Source organism: Neophocaena asiaeorientalis, unplaced genomic scaffold (assembly GCF_003031525.2).
Source record: "Neophocaena asiaeorientalis asiaeorientalis breed wild unplaced genomic scaffold, Neophocaena_asiaeorientalis_V1.1 scaffold634, whole genome shotgun sequence".
Lineage (NCBI taxonomy): Eukaryota > Metazoa > Chordata > Mammalia > Artiodactyla > Phocoenidae > Neophocaena > Neophocaena asiaeorientalis.
Genome location: NW_020173971.1, coordinates 1,308,363 through 1,329,114, shown reverse-complemented (window position 1 = coordinate 1,329,114; position 20,752 = coordinate 1,308,363). Strand labels below are relative to the sequence as shown.

The 20,752-nt window shown below is 39.7% G+C and overlaps 1 protein-coding gene across 2 annotated transcripts; it reads left to right on the top strand.

Annotated features, from left to right (window-relative positions):
- The first annotated feature begins 3,617 nt into the window (after positions 1 to 3,617).
- On the top strand, positions 3,618 to 20,705 carry CNIH4 (cornichon family member 4). Of its 2 annotated transcripts, XM_024753162.1 has the most exons (5): positions 3,618 to 3,746; positions 7,167 to 7,235; positions 13,095 to 13,207; positions 17,082 to 17,222; positions 20,508 to 20,705. In XM_024753162.1, exons 1-5 carry the CDS (start codon positions 3,678 to 3,680, stop codon positions 20,533 to 20,535), a joined length of 420 nt encoding a protein of 139 aa, XP_024608930.1. In that variant the 5' UTR covers positions 3,618 to 3,677; the 3' UTR covers positions 20,536 to 20,705. The 2 variants fall into 2 exon arrangements, with proteins under 2 accessions (XP_024608930.1, XP_024608931.1); XM_024753163.1 differs by lacking the exon at positions 20,508 to 20,705 and having other exon boundaries at positions 3,642 to 3,746; positions 17,129 to 17,222.
- Positions 20,706 to 20,752: the final 47 nt, after the last annotated feature.

Below are 20,752 nucleotides of genomic sequence, written 5' to 3'. Positions count from 1 at the left end.
CTTGGTAAATTTAAGAAAATTGAAATTGTATCAAGTATCTTTTCTGACCACAATGCCATGAGACTAGATATCAATTACAGGAAAAGATCTGTAAAACATACAAACACATGGAGGCTAAACAGTACACTACTAAATAACCAAGACATCACTGAAGAAATCAAAGAGGAAATCAAAAATTACCTAGAAACAAATGACAATGAAAACACGAAGACACAAAACCTATGGGATTCAGAAAAAGCTCTTCTAAGAGGGAAGTTTATAGCAATAGAATCCTACCTCAAGAAACAAGAAATATCTCAAATAAACAACCTAACCTTACACCTAAAGCAATTAGAGAAAGAAGAACCAAAAAAAACCCCGAAGTTAGCAGAAGGAAAGAAATCATAAGGATCAGATCAGAAATATATGAAAAAGAAATGAAGGAAACAATAGCAAAGATCAATAAAACTAAAAGCTGGTTCTTTGAGAAGGTGAACAAAATTGATAAATCATTAGCCAGACTCATCAAGAAAAATAGGGAGAAGACTCAAATCAACAGTTAGAAATGAAAAGGAGCAGTAACAACTGACATTGCAGAAATACAAAGGATCATGAGAGATTACTACAAGCAACTCTATGCCAATAAAATGGACAATCTGGAAGAAATGGACAAATCCTTAGAAAAGCACAACCTTTTGAGACTGAACCAAGAAGAAGTAGAAAATTTAAACAGACCAGTCACAAGCACTGAAATTGAGACTATGATTAAAAATCTTCCAACAAACAAAAGCCCAGGACCAGATGTCTTCACAGGTGAATTCTATCAAACATTTAGAAAAGAGCTAACACCTATCCTTCTCAAACTCTTCCAAAATATAGCAGAGGGAGGAATACTCCCAAACTCATTCTACGAAGCCACCATCACCCTGATACCAAAACCAGATGCCACAGAAAAGGAAAACTACAGGCCAATATCACTGATGAACATAGATGCAAAAATCCTCACCAAAATACTAGCAAACAGAAACCTACAGCCCATTAAAAGGATCATACACCATGATCAAGTGGGGTTTATCCCAGGAATATAAAGATTCTTCAATATACGCAAATCAATCAATGTGATAAACCATCTTAACAAACTGAAGTAGAAAAGCCATATGATCATCTCAATAGATGGAGAAAAATCTTTTGACAAAATTCAACACCCATTGATGATAAAAACCCTCTAGAAAGTAGGCATAGAGGGAACTTACCTGAACATAATAAAGGCCATATATGACAAGCCCACAGCCAACATTGTTCTCAATGGTGAAAAACTGAAACCATATCCTCTAAGATCAGGAACAAGACAAGGTTGTCCACTCTCACTTCTGTTGGAAGCAACCTAAGTGTCCTTTGACACATGAATGGATAAAAGAAGATGTGGCACATACATACAATGGAATATTACTGAGCCATAAAAAGAATCGAAATTGAGTTATTTGTAGTGAGGTGGATGGACCTAGAGTCTGTCATACAGAATGAAGTAAATCAGAAAGAGAAAAACAAATACTCTATGTTAATACATATATATGGCATCTAAAAAAAAAAAAAAAAGGTTCCGAAAAACCTAGGGGCAGGACAGCAATAAAGATGCAGATGTAGAGAATGGACTTGAGTACTTGGGGAGGGGGAAGGACAAGCTGGGACGAAGTGAGAGAGTGGCATGGACATATATACACTACCAAATGTAAAATAGATAGCTAGTGGGAAGCAGCTCAGCACAGGGAGATCAGCTCGGTGCTTTGTGACCACCTGGAGGAGTGGGATAGGGAGGGGGGGAGGGAGAAGCAAGAGGGCGGGGATATGCAGATATATGTATATGTATAGCTGATTCACTTTGTTATAAAGCAGAAACTAACACACCATTGTAAAGCAATTATACTCCAATAAAGATGTTTAAAAAAAAGGAAAAGGAACGCAAACAGAAAAGCAGACTCATAGATACAGAGCACAAACTAGGGGTTATCAGTGGGGATGGAAGGGGGGAGGGGCAATAAAGGGTTATGGGATTAAAAAAGGGTTATTATGGGATTATATGAAATCACGTGTGTGAAACTTTTTAAAATTGTAAAGCACTATTGTTTCATTCAATAAAAAATAAGACTCAAGAAAAAAAATTGATACAAGGGACAGGAGAGAGGAGTTAGGAATAATTTATTATAAGATACTTGCATTAGCCACAAAATGGTATAGTGTTATTTAAAAGTGCTCCACAACAAGAGAAGCCACAGCAGTGAGAAGCCCGTGCACCACAGTGAAGAGTAGCCCCCCACTGCTGTACTAGAGGAAGCCTGAGCACAGCAATGAAGACCCAATGCAGCCAATAAATAAATAAATAAATTTATATATATATGAAAATAAAACAGTAACAAATATGAATCCAATATAATATTGGTCCAACTATATCAATAATCACTTAAAAAATTTTTTTTTGGCCGCAAAGCACAGCTTGTGGGATTTTAGTTCCCCGACCAGGGATTGAACCCATGCCCTCCGCAGTGAAAGCGCAGGGTCCTAACCACTGGACCACCAGGGAATTCCCAAAAAATACAACCCAACTATATATCATCTACAAGAAACCCACTTTCAATATAAAAACACATATAGATGAAAAGTAAAGGCATGGTTGCTATGACATTAGAGCTTTAATGTTCTCACTATAACAACAACAAAATGGTAATTATGTGAAGCAAAGGATGTGTTCACTAACCTTATTGTGGTAATTATGTTGCAGTATATATGTGCATCAAATCATCACACTGTAAACCTTAAACTTACACAATGTTATATGTCAATTATATCTCATAAAATTAGAGGGGAAAAAAAGCAAGGGGATAGGGATGGAGAAAGATGCATTGGGTCGTCCAAAAGGTTCATTTGGTTTTTTCCATCAGATGGCTCTAGTACAAAGCATACTAACAGGCAAAAAAACACAGTCTGAAGAGACAGAGCAAGAACCAGATCCAGACTCAGTTGTGGCAGGGATGCTATCGTTATCAGACTATGAATTTAAAACAACTATGATTAATAAGCTAAGGAACTACTGGAAAAAGTAGACAACGTGCAAGAACAGAGGGATAATGGACTTCCCTGGTGGTGCAGTGGTTAAGAATACACCTGCCAATGCAGGGGACACGGGTTCGATCCCTGCCGGGAAGATCCCACATGCCTCAGAGCAACTAAGCCCATGAGCCACAACTAAGATCCTAGAAGCCGCGTGGAGTGGCTTGAAAACCTCTTACCATTCCCAAGTCAGGGATCCAGTGGGTCCAGTGCGGAATCGAAAGAAAATTTAGCACATGGCAAAGAAGTTCTACTGCGTATCCAGAAGATTACAAGCGATCAGTAAATACTCGTTGACTAATTGCTTGTCACATTTTTGGAAATAATCAATCAGATTTAGGATAGAGACCCGGCCCACCACTTTGATAGGTATTCGTACTACTGAACTACATTTCCCAGCATGCATCAGACTCACGGCGGTAGAGTTTTTTGGAAAAAGAAAAGACTACAACTTCCGGCATGCCGCGTCCCGGCGGAGTGGACTGTGTTGCTCCAACAAGCAGGCGTAAGGGCCTATCAGGGGGCGGGGCGGGGCTGGTCCGGGCACCACAGCCAGTTTGACGGAAGGAGCGGCGCGGCGGTGGCGGAGTAGAATGGAGGCGGTGGTGTTTGTCTTCTCTCTCCTTGACTGTTGCGCGCTTATATTCCTCTCAGTGTACTTCGTATCCTTGCCTGAGGCGGGCGGAGGCCGACCTGGGGCCCTCCACCCGAGGGAGCAGGCTGGGGGTGGGCCTGGGTGGGGGCCAGGGCAGGTGCGAGGGAGCAAGGCAGGCGGCCGGTGGCCGGCGCGGGTACCCTGGGCGCTGGCCCGGTCCGCCGGACCAATGTGGCGAGCCCGGGCGGGAGGAGGACCCCGGCTGCCCAACTTCGCCTCTCACCCGGGGGTCCGAGCGGGCCTTTCTCTTGAAGCGCACCGGCCCGGCCTGCCCGCCGCCGCTCGCCCCTGTGACGCCCGGACCCGCTCTGCCCTGCGCGGGGGCTGGCACTTGGCCTCCCCTTGTGGTCCTCAGGAGAGAGGGGTCGCGGTTTTCCTCCTTTTGGGTCCTGGAGAGATGAGGGTTGTGGTTTTTCTTGCAGCTCCCTTAGGCCGGGCCCTTCGCCGGATGCTGGGGGTCCCGAGAACGACGGCTCACGTCCCAGGGCTGGTCGCTAGTGGTCTGTCCCGCGCTGAGCTCGGCGGAGGCGATTTGGCGCCTCTTGTCATTCTCTGGGCAACACCCCCGCTGCCCTCCCCTTTGTTCTCGCGGGTGTTGGAACTTGTAGCGACCTTTCACATCCAGGAGTTGACTCATTCAAAAACGGGTGAAGTGTTTCCTTCGCGATGCCTTTTTGCAGGGAGTGTTGGGAAGGGTTTGTTTTAGAAACCAGGTGCAGCTGATTATTTCGGTTGCTCCTGTCGGTTGCAGACCTGTAAATTCAGTAACTATACACGTAATTTAGTTCTCAGTCGTTTATCAGCTTTTACACTTTTCTGTGTCGACCCATGTTTAAAACTTCGGTATTTTGTATCGCTGTTCCTGCTACAGTATTCATACTGTATTTTCCAGGCCAATAAATGGTCGTTGAACCTAGCACTCTAGAAGGCGTGTGGGCTACAACTCTACTCTCGAGGGAGCTTCTAGTCTTAGTTGTCACCCAACGATGCAACGCACAATCCAATTTTAAGTAATTAAATGTAAGCGAAGAAAAAACATGAGAAGCTCTGCATTGTATTTTTTTCCCTTGGAAATTACATGTGTCTCTTTCTGACAGAATTAAACTTTTTGTTTGCCAGAGCATTCTGGCTTTAGGATGGTTGTACAGAGTATGTTTTCAGTGTGGCTTCATACTTTGTTATGGCCTGGCAACTTGTTGAAGTGGGATGGGACAAAACTTGGAATCAGGACTCCTTGCTCAGCTAGTTATTTGCTATGCACATTATTTCACCTCTCTAAGCCTCAGTTTTCTTATCTTTAAAATGGGGGGAAATGTTTACTTCCCAGATAGGTCTGTGCACGATGAGGGCGTGTTAAGCACCTAGCAGCACAATGCCTACCCCATGGCCAATGTTTAGTAAATATTGCTCTGCCTTCCCTCCCTATCCCGCATTGAACAGCAGTTTTTACTTTAACTGATGATTTCTGACGAGGAGAACCCTGACTTTTATTAGGCTTGGCGAACTGACTGAAAGGGCAGCATCACTTAGGAAGTTTTGATGACCTACATCTCTCTTGTGGCATAAGGAACGGGAGCTTAAGTTCAGAGAAATGAAACTTGGATTTATCTTACTGCAGTTTGGAAAACTAGTCTTGATAATTTAAAATAGCCTTGGCTAGGGAATTTCCTGACGGTCCAGTGGTTAGGACTTGGTGCGCTCACTGCAGCGGGGCCCCGGGTTCCATCCCCGGTCAGGGAACTAAGATTCTGCAAGCCGGACGGCACAGCCAAAGAATAAAAAAAGCCTTGGTTTATACCAGTTTATGTACATAGAAACATGTTAGGTGGAGTGTTGGACTTAGATATTAAGGTACATTCAGGATGTGTTTTGATGAAATTCAGCATATTATTGTATTTTGGGATAGTTGTACTAGCTTAATATTAGAGCCAAGAGGTGGAAAATCATCGGGTATACATTCTGTAGGGATAAGAGTTTTTCTGGACTTTGAACCAATAAGGAAACCTGCAGAGAAGGAAAGGGGTGGATATTCAAAATCAGATACAGGCAAGAGCAAAGGTGCAGAGAAAGGTGTGTTCATGGCATTTCTGGGTGATCGAGGAATAGGCCATCTGGAGCACAAGGTTGATTTTGGTGGCAGCAGGTCAGGTTTGGAAAGGACAGATTAGATTAGATTTTGGAGGGTTTGAATGTTAAGGAGAGGAGGGCTTTCATTTTTATCCTCTAGGCAATAGGGAGCCATTGAAAATTTTTGACATAAAGTGGTGTATTATGAAGATAAGTCTGTAGAGTGGGTTGGAAACAGGAAAGATTGGAAGGTAAGAAACCATTAGGGAATGGGTTCATTTGGATCTGGAATGGGATACTAATTGTGGACAGGTGAAAGAGGAATTAATGTGAGTGGTGTTAAAAAGAAATGATTGATAGGACCAGGTAATGATTGATTCTGAGATATGAAACAGAAGGTAGAAATAACTTTCCATATTTTGAGCCTGGGCAAATGATGCTTGTGTCATTGACAGAAATAAAACAAACTGGAGGTGGAACAATTTGTGGAGAAAGATGCTTTTGACTTTGGCTGGGTTGAGGTGATAGGGGGACTATCCATATGGAAATGTATAGAATTTAGTTGAGAACATTTCTTTTTACCTATTTTATTGGACATTTTTGAACATAAAGGTAGAGTAGTGTAATAAACCCCATTTTTCTATTGTTCACCTTCAGTGATTTTCAACATTTTGCCGTTCTTTTTCATTTTTTTCCCAACTATTGTGGGGAGGCTGGGGGTGCATTTTAAAGTAAATACCACACATTCAATTGAAGACTTTTTATGTCTATCTGTCCCTCACATTTTTATTTGTAAGTTTATATTTTGTACTAAAACCCATTTTTTGTTTAAGTCCAGTATAATATATGTTTACTTTGGAAAGTTTGGTTATAGAGAAAAATGTTGGGAAAACAAACCATCTGTAATCCAACTTTCAAGACATAACCACTGCTAACATATGGCCAAGCTGAGTTTATAGTTTTGTATCCTTTTTTTTTCATATCTTAAGTCTTCAAAGACATTTTATGGATATATCATAAATAAACACTTTTTCTATTGGGAATTCAGGTTTATAACATTTAAACTGTTTATATAGGTCATATTTTCCATTTCTTTTGGCCACTGTTTGACATTTGAGGAATCCAGCTTGAATGTTCTGGTATGGGTCACATTAGAATTGTGCATAATAAGAGGATTATTTTGTGAAAATCACTTGCTGAAGGAACATAAATGAGAAAATTTAGTTGTCTAATAAATGAACTTTAAGGAAATAATCTTTTCAAGTCAAAAATCTAATTCTGCTTTGCAACTGGGATTGCTTTCTGAAACTTAAATAGTTGTTATAAAAGAAGTCTAATAATTCCTTATCTTGATTGTCAGATAATTACATTGTCTGATTTAGAATGTGATTACATTAATGCTAGATCATGTTGCTCAAAATTAAACAAGGTAAGACATTTCTTTCCTCATTTTCTGGCATTGAAGGCAGTTCTCCATTTTCTGTGTTAGAGATAATTACAGATAGTCAACATATGTGTATTTGATATTCATTGGAATGTTTGTGGAACTACTGTGCTTTGCAATATTTTTAGATCATGAAACTATACCAGAAGACCTAACTTGAAATTTTGTTTCTTTACTCTTTTTCCTTGTTGTCCCTTTGTCCACAATAGACAACATCATTACTCAGACTAGGTGAAGGTTCGTTGTCAGTTAATTGTTTTTGTCTTCTGTGTCCAAACCCCCTCCTCCCTGCTCTTTGGGAAAAAGCTCAGTCTGTCTTCTGTTGAATGAAAGAGGACCTTTTTGTGGCTCCTAGAGAAATGGAATTAGTTGATTTGTTTTAAGGCCATTTTACCTTTAGTATGTAGTCGGAACTTTATATTGGCAATAAAACTCTGAATTTCCCAGCTCTTTTAGATATGGGGAAACCAGTTGGTCCTGATTCATTTTATGAGATGAGCAGACAGAAAAGTTTTCTGGATATAAAATTTCGTATAAAAATACAATAACTGAGAAGTGCTTTTTGGCTTGACCTAAAAATGATTCTCATGTGTCTTTTCACACCTTCGGTCTACATAAGTTTCTTTGGCCCATGACGGAAATGAAGCTACACTTGGAAAATTAAAATTTCTAGTAAATTATATTCCTCCTCTCCTCTCCTTCCTTCCTTCCTCCTTCTCTCCCTCCCTCATTCTCTCCCTCCCTCCTTCTCTCCCTCCCTCCCTTCCTTCCCAATTGTCCAGAACATGGTTTAATACAGTGATAGATTTAAATAAAAGATTTTGTTTATCTGCTATGCTTTCAGAGTTCTTTTTTTTCTTGAGATATAATTGACATGTAACATTGCATTAGTTTCAGGCCTCCTCATCTTTATTTTATTTTTAATTTTTTAAAAATTGAAATTTAATTAATTTTAAACAAATTAAGTTCCTGCTGTGTGCCATGCAGGGCCCTCTGCTTTTTTAAAAAATTGAAGTATGGTTGATTAGGCCTCCTCATCTTTAGAAGAATGATTTTATACTGATAGATAGATCCATCTAATATATTCAGATGGATTGTATTTCTTTTTATATTTCTTGCTTACTCAGTATTTTAGGTGGGTATTTTGTGGGTTTTCTTTTACAAAAATACAAATAAACTCACAAAAAAAGGTTACCTGGATTCTTCTATTGAGAAAGTTACTCCTTCAGTTTGAAGTTAAGTAGTTTTTTTAACGTTAATTTTTGTTTTTGTGAAAGTTATACTTGCATACAACTAAAGTCAGAGGTACTACAAAGCTTGTAGTGAAAAACAGCAGTTCCTTCCTGACCCTTTTAAATCCTATCTGTCTTGCTTCTTAGGGGCAACTGATTTCAACACTTGAGCTGTTAATTTTTTTCTGATATTTATATTCATATTTCTCTATATGCTTGCACTACTATTTCTTTTTCATTTTTTTTGGCCATGGTGCGTGGCTTGCAGGATCTAAGTTCCCCAACCAGGGATTGAACCCAGGCCACGGCAGTGAATGCCCAGAATCGTAACCAGTAGGCCACCAGAGAACTCCCACTATTTCTTTTTTATAAATTTTTATTTATTTATTTATTTATTTATGGCTGTGTTGGGTCTTCGTTGCTGTGTGTGGGCTTTCTCTAGTTGTGGCAAGCGGAGGCTACTCTTCGTTGCGGTGCACGGGTTTGTCATTGCGGTGGCTTCTCGTGCTCGGCTCTAGGCATGCGGGCTTCAGTAGTTGTGGCACGTGGGCTCAGTAGTTGTGGCTCACAGGCTCTAAAGTGCAGGCTCAGTAGTTGTGGCACGCGGGCTTAGTTGCTCCGCGGCATGTGGGATCTTCCTGGACCAGGGCTTGAACCCATGTCCCCTGCATTGGCAGGTGGATTCTTAACCACTGCGCCAGCAGGGAAGTCCCTCTCACTATTTCTTGATTTATCAGTTTTACATATTACCTATTGACTTCTGAGTCAATATGGCAGATTTAGTTCTTAGGTACCCCCTTCTAAACATCTATTTTTCCATTTTCTTTTTAAGTTTATATTCAATGTTTATATCATTATGATATACTATTATATAAACATTTTTTATTGCCTAGCCTTATGGTAGACAGTGATCATATTTTTCTTTCTAATTTTTTTTTCTGCATAGCTTTGTCTTTTCAGATAACATCTTTAAAGCCCTTCAGTACTATTTTCTGCATGTTTCAAACATGCTAAAATAATCTGTCAGTTGTTTTTTTCTAGGTGACATTTCTCCTCAAGACCTACATCCTCTTGCTATAGTCTGGACTGGTTGCTCTTTAGGCCTGTTTCACAGCCTCCATCCTGGGACTCCTGGTTGGATCCCCTGATTCTTGGAAATCATGTCTTCCTTTCTCTTGGCTTACTACCTCGTTTTGTTGGAGTAGCTTCTTGAGATTTGGTACATGGGAATTAAATTTTGAGAACTTGCATGTTTGAAAATGTCTTATCCTTTCCCTTGATTGATAGGTTCTCTGAGTGTAGAATTCTAGGTTAGAAAAGATTTTTTTTCAGAGTTTGCTTGGTCAAGGTCTTTTAACTTCTAGTGTTGTTCAAGTTGGGAAGTCTGGTGCCATTTTGATTTCTTATCATTTTGATGGGATCTCTCTCTTCCCTCTCCTCCCACCCCTACCTCCATCCTCTCCAGAAGTTTTAGAATCTTAACCTTTATCCTTGGTTGGGTTATTTATGGTAATCCTTGGTGTTTGGGAATTTTGCAGTGGTATACCTTTGTTTAGGCCTTTTTCACTCATTGTTTTGGGCATCTGAGAGGTTCTTTCAATCTGGGAAATTTTCTTCTACTTCTTTCTTTGATAATGTCTTCCCCTTCTATTTTCTCTCTTCTCTTTCAGCAACTTGGATTTGCTGGATAATTTATCTGCTGGATTGATCTCCCAGTTCTTCTTTTTCTTATTTTTGTCCCTTTGGTTTTTTTCTAACTTCTTGTTTTAAGATTTCCTCTGTTTTATCTTCTGAATTTTTTGTATGTATATCATTTATGTCAAATTTTTAATTTCTAAGAGCTTTTTGTTCTCTTGGTTCATGCTTGACTCTCTTCGTTCTCAAGGATGTTGATTATAGCAGTTTTGAAATTTCCTTCTGCTTCCTACATTATATCTGTTTTTTTCCAAGTTCCTTTCTCTTTGTTTTTCCCCCTTCTTTCATATTGAGGGCTTTCCTCAATTTCTGATACATGGCTATCTAGTCATACTTTAGGGTAAGGCATGAAAATACTCATTGGAAGCTCATTGGGTGGTCCAGGCTGTTGACTGACTGGTAGGTAAGACTTCACTGAGGGTAGTTGGTGTCTACCTTTTTTGAGGGTACCTGAAATAGCAGTTTTTTTGTACGTGTTTTCTCTTGTGCCATTAAGTTACTCCAGAGAAGAATCTTTCAAACTCCTGCCTGGGTGAAATAAGCCTAGTGCTTCTTACCCCTAAGTTAGGGGAAGAACACATTATTAAGGAGGGAAGAGAAAGAGAAGAGAGGGCTTGGTAGAAAGTTAGTATCCAAGTATAATAAGGTCAAGTATCGCTTCCTGAAACTTTTGTTTTAGGTTTTTGTTTATGTAAACCAAAATGCATCCCACAGTAAGAAATCCAGAGTTTGAAAGCTACTTCTATGTGGGTCTGATAGCATGGAGGGGAGTAGTAGTAACATCAGCTAACATTTATTGAGTGCTTACTTTTTTTTTCTTTACATCTTTATTGGAGTATAATTGCTTTACAATGGTGCATTAGTTTCTACTTTATAACAAAGTGAATCAGTTATACATATGTTCCCATATCTCTTCCCTCTTGCATCTCCCTCCCTCCCACCCTCCCTATCCCACCCCTCTAGGTGGTCACAAAGCACCGAGCTGATCTCCCTGTGCTGTACGGCTGCCCCCTTCCTAAATAGACATTTCTCCAAAGAAGATATACAGACTGCCAACAAACACATGAAAGAATGCTCAACATCATTAATCATTAGAGAAATGCACATCAAAACTACCGTGAGATATCATCTCACACCAGTCAGAATGGCCATCATCAAAAAACCTAGAAACAATAAATGCTGGAGAGGGTGTGGAGAAAAGGGAACACTCTTGCACTGCTGGTGGGAATGTGAATTGAGTGCTTACTTTGTGTGTGGCTTACATATATTATTTTGTCTAATTCTCTAAAACAACCTCATGAGGTGTAAGTATTATCTCCATTTTACAGATGAGAAAATCATGATTTAGAGAGGGTAGATAACTTCCTAAAATTGCACAGCTAATAAATAGGATAGAGCATGAGTTTTACTCCAGGTTTATCTGATTTTGCAGCTTACACATATTAGCATTATGTTAAATTGGTTACACTTTAAAAATGCATTTACATATTTAGAAACGTTTTGGTTGATTGCAAATTAGGTTTAAGGCCCTTCCTCTTTGTTTATTAAGAAAAAGTGGGATATTCCTGGTGGTGCAGTGGTTGAGAATCCATCCGCCAATGCAGGGGACATGGGTTTGAGCCCTTGTCTGGGAAGATCCCACATGCTGCAGAGCAACTAAGCCCATGCAGCACAACTACTGAGCGCCAGAGCCCGCAAGCCACAACTACTGAAGCCTAGAGCCTGTGCTCTGCAACAAGAGAAGCCACCCCAATGAGAAGCCCGCGCACTGCAATGAAGAGTAGCCCCTGCTCGCTGCAACTAGAGAAAGCCCACGCACAGCAACAAAGACCCAATGCAGCCAAAAAAAATAAAAAGTATCTAAGGGAATTTCCTGGTGGTCCAGTGGTTAGGATTCCGTGCTTTCACTGCCCAGGGTGTGGGTTCAGTCCCTGGTTGGGGAACTAAGATCCTCCAGGCCTCGCAGAGTGACACCCTCCCCACCAGGAAAAAAGAAAAAAATGTATCTGAAATCTAAATGCAAGAGACCTGGGGCCAGTGTGTCTGGGCTTCTGTTATATAGCTCTGCCACTAAGTAGCTGTGTGACCTTGGGCAAGTTACTTAATCTCTCTTGAATTTTATTTTCCTCATTTCTATAAGTTGGGAGTGCCAGTTTGTGGCTCAATAAATACTAGCTATTAACTTCCATTAAAAGAAAAATCTCTACTCATAGGAGAGGAAAACTATTGGTGAATTGAGAACCTGCCACAATAGCTGTGGATATATGAGAACTAGAATGTTGCACAATAAACAAAGAACATACATAAGGGCACTGGGTGCTATAAAGCCAATAGTCTGGGATTCTGTTATCCTGGTCCATTATCATATTTGTTTAACTTTGAGCTGATATTGTTGAACCCGTGTCCCCTGCATCAGCAGGCGGACTTTCAACCACTGCGCCACCAGGGAAGCCCTAAAGTACTTTTTTTTTTGGTGGATGTGAGATGATTTCCCGCAGGGTTCTGGAGCTTGGAAACGTTAGAATCGGTATTCTGACCTGAAAGGCAGCATGTATGTGGATATAAACCATCCCAAATTAGAGTAAGAGGCTTTAGCACAGATATTGGAATAGAAGGTAAATAATACTCTATTTTTTCTCTAGTTGTCATTTGTACCTGCTTAGAGAATGAATCTGAATCTTTACTTAGGGTAAAATGTAATTAAAGACTAACTGCATTATTTTTAAGCTGTGTCCTGATTTATTTGCACTGGGTAAGCAGTGATAGCAGTATGCAAATCTGGGACATCCGAGCCTAAAAATAATCTTGAAACACTAGCTTGGAAATTCTCTGTACTTTCTTTGAGTTAATTTCAAGTAACATGTACATTCTGGAAGGACACAGCAGTGAGATGTAATCCTGTGTTCTTCCCTTGCAGTGGGTAATTCCGGAGTTGGTTGGCCATACTGTCGTCACTGTATTAATGCTCATTTCATTGCACTGGTTCATCTTCCTTCTCAACTTGCCTGTTGCCACTTGGAATACATATCGGTGAGTACAGCTTGTTTATTTATACATATGAGTACTGGTAGCATAACGTTCACCCATTTAAACTGTACTATCCATTATGTTTTTGGTATATTTATAGATGTAAGCAACCATCACCACAACATATTTAAGAACATTTTCATCACCCCCAAAAGAAGCCCTATGTCCTTTAGAAGTCACTCCCCTCCCCCAGCTCTAGGCAACTGCTAGTCTCCTTTCTGTCTTTGTAAAATAACCTGTTCTGGACAGACATATCATTTAAAAGAGATCAATATGTGATCTTTTATGGCTTCTTTTACTTAGCATAATATTTTCAGGGTTCATCCATGCCGTGTCATGTATCAGTACTTTATTCCTTTTTATTGTGGAATAATATTCCATTGTATGGCAATACTACATTTTGTTTATCCATTTGCAATTGATGGGCATTTGAGTTGTTTCCACTCTTTGCCTATTATAAATAATTCTACTATGAACATTCATGTGCATATTTTTTTCATTAAAATTATTCTTTTAATTTACCAAAATGCAATGTAATCATGTGTCTTTTTTTTATTATTAATATATGTGCCACATCTTCTTTATCCATTCATCTGTTGATGGACACTTAGGTTGCTTCCATGACCTGGCTATTGTAAATAGAGTTGCAGTGAACATTGTGGTACATGACTTTTTTTGAATTATGGTTTTCTCAGGGTATATGCCCAGTGGTGGGATTGCTGGGTCATATGGTAGTTCTATTTTTAGTTTTTTAAGGAAGCTCCATACTGTTCTCCATAGTGGCTGTATCAATTTACATTCCCACCAACAGTGCAAGAGGGTTCCCTTTTCTCCACACCCTCTCCAGCATTTATTGTTCATAGATTTTTTGATGAAGGCCGTTCTTACTGGTGTGAGGTGATACCTCATTGTAGTTTTGCTTTGCATATCTCTAATGATTAGTGATGTTGAGCATCCTTTCATGTTCATGTGCATATTTTTGTGTGGACATATACTTTCATTTCTTTTAGGAGTGGAATTGCTGGGTCATATGGTAACTCTATGGTTTGACCTTTTGAGGAACTACCTGAGTGTTCAAAAGCAGCTGCACTATTTTACGTTCCCACCAACTGTGTATGAAGGTTACAGTTTCTCCACATCCCTGCCAACACTTTTTGTTGTGTCTTTTTTATTTTAGCTGTCTGATTGAATGTGAAGTGGTATCTCATTGTGGTTTCGATTTACATTCCCTAGTGACTAATGATGTTGAGTACTTTTTAATGTGCTCATTAGCCATTCGTATATCTTCCTTGCTCTATATGTTTTTAATTAATTTCTTTTTTATTGAATTATAGTTCATGTACAATATTATATGTTCAGGTGTACAGTATGGTGATTCACAATTTTTAGAGGTTATACTCCATTTATAGCTATTATAGCATATTCGTTATATTCTGTGTTGTACAGTATATCCTTGTAGCTTATTTTATACATTTGCTGCATATGTTTTTGATTAGCTAAGTTGGCATGATATAAATTATGCTTTGGGAAGATTTTTCTGGAAGCATTATATAGTATTGATTGGATGGAAAAGAGGCAGGAGGTAGTTCAGAGACAGGGGTGAGATAATATAGTACTGGACTAGAGTTGTGATAGTGGGAATGAAAAAGATAGGGCTAGGGCTTCCCTGGTGGCGCAGTGGTTGAGAGTCCACCTGCCAATGCAGGGGACACGGGTTCGTGCCCCGGTCCGGGAAGATCCCACATGCCGCGGAGCGGCTGGGCTCGTGAGCCATGGCCACTGAGCCTGCGCATCCGGAGCCTGTGCTCCGCAAAGGGAGAGGCCACACAGTGAGAGGCCCACATACCAAAAAAAAAAAACCAAGATAGGGCTATATAAGTGGTGATAGGAAGGAAGAGTGGACAAGAGTTTAACCTATTGCCTATGAAAGATGAAGAGAGAAGTCAGAATTGAGTAAGAGAAAGTTTTTAAGGACTACTGAGGAAGTGGTGACACTCCTGTTAGATAAGCTAGCAGTCAGAGAAGGATAAGACTCTTTGAGACTACAGATGGTCCTCGATTTACAATAGTTTGACTTTTGATTTTTCGACTTCATGATGGTGTGAAAATGATACACATTTCAGTATAAACCATATTTCGAATTTTGAATTTTGATCTGTTTCTGGACTAGCAATATGCGGTATGAAACTCTCTTGTAATGTTATAAAATAGGCTTTGTATTAGGCGATTTTGCCCAACTGTAGGCTAATGTAAGTGTTCTGAGCATGTTTAAGGTAGGCTAGGCTAAGCTGTGATGTTTGGTAGGTTACGTGTATTAATTGCATTTTCAATTTTTGATGGGTTTATCATGATATAATACCATTGTAAATCGAGGAAAATAGGTATTGAGTTGAGATGCTATCCAGATATTCGTTTGTAAATACCATATATACCGTTTATTCAGCCATAGATGGGCTACTAGGATTTGGGGGAGAATTTAGATTTGTGACACTCAGAGAGCCATTTGCATTTCACAGAAGTCATAATTGAGAAACCAAATGTGTGGCGAGAGTGAGGAACCAAGGTTGGACTAGAGAAGCTTGGACATGAGAGAAGGAAGAGGTCATGATCAGTGCTAGGTTAGGACACGCATGCTGTGCAGATGGCACAGTTGGGATGTAGAAGCGTAGATGCTTAAACTCACTGATCCTCTCAAAGTAACCCAATTTTCTTATTTGTAAAAGGAATCATTTGGGGAAGAAGGAGAAGATTATCATATGTAATACTATATACACAGTGGTATTTAATAAATATGAAATGTTATGTGTTATCTCAAGAGGCCCAAAGACTCCATAGCGTGTTAAACACAGTATCTTCAAGATTTTTTTTAAGTTTGAGTCTGAGTCTGTGGGAGCACTGAGTTGAATTGGTCTGGATTTGTAACTCGGTGTCTGCTTACTGTGCCCTTTAGGTTCCGTATTGACTTTGTAGCCCTGTTCTCATTCCCTCACTGTGGTCATACCTCCATCACTATAAAATGTACATCTCTTATTTGTCAAAATATTATTATTTAATATTTACGTAAAAATTAATTTAAAATAAAATTTATATTTTAATTAAATGTAATCTGTACTTTTTAAGAGTCATGTAAAGTTAGGCACTGCGTTTGCATCTGAACTCTCCGTTTATTGTCTTAACTGAGGAGTTTTATTTTACCATAGTAGCATTTATTCTAAGTCATTTCTGTCTTCTTTAAGTTACTCTTTTCAAGTAGGTACCGTTCATTCACCATGCAGATTGAGACATATCTGTTGATCAGCGGGAGCACCAAAGATGAGGATTCTATTTGGGATATAGAATCTCTCTTTTTAGTATCATCTGTGAAATGGGAATAATTATGTTTGACACAAAGATGTAAGTGTTAAACATAAAGACAACTGGCAGAGATGTTGTGAAGGTGAAGGGAATTGCATGAATTAAGTTAGAACCTTGTAGATAAAGAAATTTCTAAGAACTTGATAAAGTTGGTTTGGTTTTGGGGCCCCCTTCATTTGTGTCTCATGGAAGACAGCTATAGGTGTTACCGATTCAGTAGTTTTCTACAGAAGATGGGTAAAAGGGTCTCAGTGCATAAAATATCCTTCTCTAGAGTGTTAATGTATTTGTTTCAGAGGGCAGAAATTACACCTAAAATTAATAGTATTGTATTTTCAAAGGAAGACTAAGGCATGGCCTGTGACATCATTATAATATAATACCTTGTCCATATTTGGTCATATAAGGCTGCTATGATTGGTTCATTTTTGAAGGTTGATTATTACTGGTTTACTTATTTTTGAATATTTATGCTGATGATTTGATTTTCCTTCTAATGTGTGTGCATCCTTTAATTTACCAGGTTCATTATGGTGCCAAGTGGTAACATGGGAGTGTTTGATCCAACAGAAATACACAATCGAGGGCAGTTGAAGTCACACATGAAAGAAGCCATGATCAAGCTTGGTTTCCACCTGCTCTGTTTCTTCATGTATCTTTATAGGTGAGTTTACAGTCCTGGCATTTTCCTGGATGCCATATGCTTTTGACGGGTAAGATATTACTATACTGTAGGATTTTGTATTAACATTGCAGAGCTTTTGGGGATTATGTGAATTTCTTGTGGCTGTGTAGATTTTTTATGTCATGTCATTGAATCAGGATTCCATTCTGTCTGACCTGGAGTAGAGTTACTCCATGTTATTAGTTATTCCTTAGCTGTTGAGGCTATCAACATGCTTAAAACTGTCCTTGCTGTTCTTTCCCTCCCCTGGTATCCAGCTGTGAGGTCTCACTGCCTGTTATAAACATTACTATATGTACCCCCAGAGAGTTTCCCACTCCTGGGTCTTCTGGGGACCAGAGCACTGGCAGCAGCTCTCAACAACTTATATCCACGTTGGGCTGATCTTTCTTGGCATTAAGGAATTTAGGTGTGATGCCTTTTCTCCGGGATGCAAGTGGTCTGTTCGGGTAAAATTTCATCAGTCTTCCAGTTAGATTGGAAGTAAGAATTAATATGAAGGATTGGCTATCAGACACTGGAAGCCTCATGCAGACCTGTTTAAACTTATATTTATTACCTTAAGTTTTAGAGATAACATGCCACCTTTTCCTTTACCCATTATAGACCCATAGAATACAGCAAAGAGAAAAAAATTGTCATGTGTGTATGATTTGATTAAGCCTTTAAAGAGGCTAAAAGTCAAGCTTTTGTATCCAAGCTTAATTGTATCATTCCTGTTTTTTTCTGAGGTAAATTTTAATTTTCACATGGGCATAAGACTAGTAGGAAAAAACTTGTACTGAACTAAACTTCTGTCACTCAGAAAAGTCCTAATAATTAGAAACTGTACAAAGATAAGAGTTTTAAAAAACTGCTATTTTGTCTGAAATAGCTTAGAAGTCAGAGCCATTTTAGCCTCTGCCTGAAAAAGCAGGCTTCCTAAAATCCTTTTGCTATGCTAATTCCACCCACAGATTAGATTGAAATTAGAGTTTAGGTGGTTTCCTTTTTACTATTTATTATATTTGCTTTTCTGTATTTTAAAAAATAGGACAGAAAAACCACACTAATAACATTTCTGGTTCTCATACCTCATTGCTAGCGTGCTTAATTTTTAATCCTAGCATTAAAGATGGAGAATAAAGAGCAAAAGTTAACATTAAGAATACAACGATACACCTTTCTTCTTCTTATTTTTTTTTTTTTGCGGTACGCGGGCCTCTCACTGTTGTGGCCTCTCCCTTTGCGGAGCACAGGCTCCGGACGCGCAGGCTCAGTGGCCATGGCTCACGGGCGCAGCTGCTCCACGGCATGTGGGATCTTCCCGGACCGGGGCACGAACCCGTGTCCCCTGCATCGGCAGGCGGACTCGCAACCACTGCGCCAGCAGGGAAGCCGTATTCTTATTTTTATTACTTTTTAAAGTCAAACCATATGAAGGTATCTTTACCATCATATATGTTCCCTTGTATTTGTCGGAGACAAAAAGCAAGGTGGTTATCCTTTCTTCATCCTTCTCTCCCCTCCAGGTTTTATGCTTTGGAGAGTAAACTAGAGTGGACATCCCCTAGGTCTTGATAACATGAGCTTCTTGAGACATCTGGGAGCAAAGCTAATGTAGTCACATTTTTGGGTGTAAATGTAGGATTAGGGAGCAGTATCTTGCTTAGTAAGACCCAAAGTCTTAGGATTTAAAAATGGACAAGAGTTTCTTACCTCTCAGTTGTTGAATTTAAAGCAGTGGGAAGATGGACTGAAGACTGGGGATTGGAGGAATCAGGAAGCAATTTTGGGGCAGGTTTAAGGTATGGTTCTTTACAATGAAATAAAAGATAGGCAACCAGTGTAACTCGTTTGCCTGAGTAGCTGCATTGCTCACTGGATGCATCCTTTCTTTTTCTTTCTTTTCCCTTCCCTTCTCAGCTTGTCATTTTTAGCCATGTTGCTATTTCCTTCCCCCTTGGCGTTCCTTGTAGCTCAAGGGATCAGGATGGAAGAGTAATTGCAGATGTTCTTGTAACACTTTTCTCTTAGCTTTGGTTGCTGTTTTTAAAAAGTGTTTACTATTCTAAATCATCCGATTTCTAATGTAGGGATTTATGCTGCTCCTTCTGTATCGCCTGCCACCACTTGCGTGGTGCCTTGCACATAGCAGACATTCAGCGTTTGTTAAATAGAATTAAAGGAAAAAATTCCCATCTTCTTTAGAGATTGGTAGAATCTATGCCTTTGCTGTTTGGTTAGGTGCCAGCCTGGTGTAATCTACCACTCCCTCACTGTGTGACCTGGGGCAAGTTTCTTATCCTCTCTGTGCCTCAATTTCTTCATCTGAAAATGGGATAATAATAGTACCTGCCTCATGGGCTTGTGATGTGGATTAAATGAGATAATGCATATAAAGCACTTTGGTTTGTGCTGACCTCTTGTAAGCTCTAACAAAGTGTTCAAAAATATTGGTTACTACCATTAATTTGTGCTGTGCACTGTGTACCCTTAGTTTGTTTAAATTTGGACAACGCATCACTTATACCATTAGTAGTGTAAGGGTATTTCTGTGTTTTAGTCATTTGCTCTCAGGATAGCAAGGCTGATTTCAGTAAAAAAATGATAGTCTTGTTACTCTTGTTAAGTGTGGTGGTTTTAACAGAGTGACCGCCACGTGTCAAAGACTGTGTAAGGCACTGCGTGTGACACAAAAGGAGCAGCGCAGAATCCCTGTGTCAAAGCTGGGAGCCTGCTGATTGCAGCACGCGGGTGTCATCCTGGAGAATGAAAGTGGGTATGAGCTGAGGTGTGCAGGGAGAGGCAGGGCGCAACGGCCCTGGGCCGAGAGGCTGGCTTCCCAGAGGCCGTGCGGGAGCCTGATGGAGCCTGCCGGATCCTGAAGTCTGAGAGGAAGTTACTGGGTTGATGGGGGATGAGAGGAGGGGTTCCAGGGGCAGGAACAACATGTGCGAAGATCTCCATGGAGAATTAAAGTTTTTTCCTAGACACACTTGTTTTCTCTAAGCTAGAGCCCAGCAGTGCTTTTAGGTTATGCTCCCTACCGCCACCTCTACCCCGGTTTTCTTTCTTTCTTTTTTCTTTTCTTTTAGTGAAAACGTTAGGGCCTTTTGATGTCCTAATATAGATATTCTTTCCTTTAGGTGTAAATGATTGCTTTTGCTTTTTACTTAAGTGAGTGTTCCTTGCTGAGCCTTAGGGATGCAAGTCTGGACAGACCAGACTCTGTAGGAACATTCCTAAGGAAACACTAGTAACATTAATTTCTTCTCTCCACAGTATGATTTTAGCTTTGATAAATGACTGAAGCTGGAGAAGCCGTAGTTGAAGTCAGCCCACACTACAGTGCACAGTTGAGGAGCCAGAGACGACTTAAATCATCCTTAGAACCATGACCATAGCAGTATATTTTTTCCTCTTTGAACAAAAAATATTTTTGCTGTATTTTTACCATATAAAGTATTTAAAAAACATGAATTGAGTTTTTGTAGCTTTCTGGTTCTCAACTTTAGCCTGCACCCCCA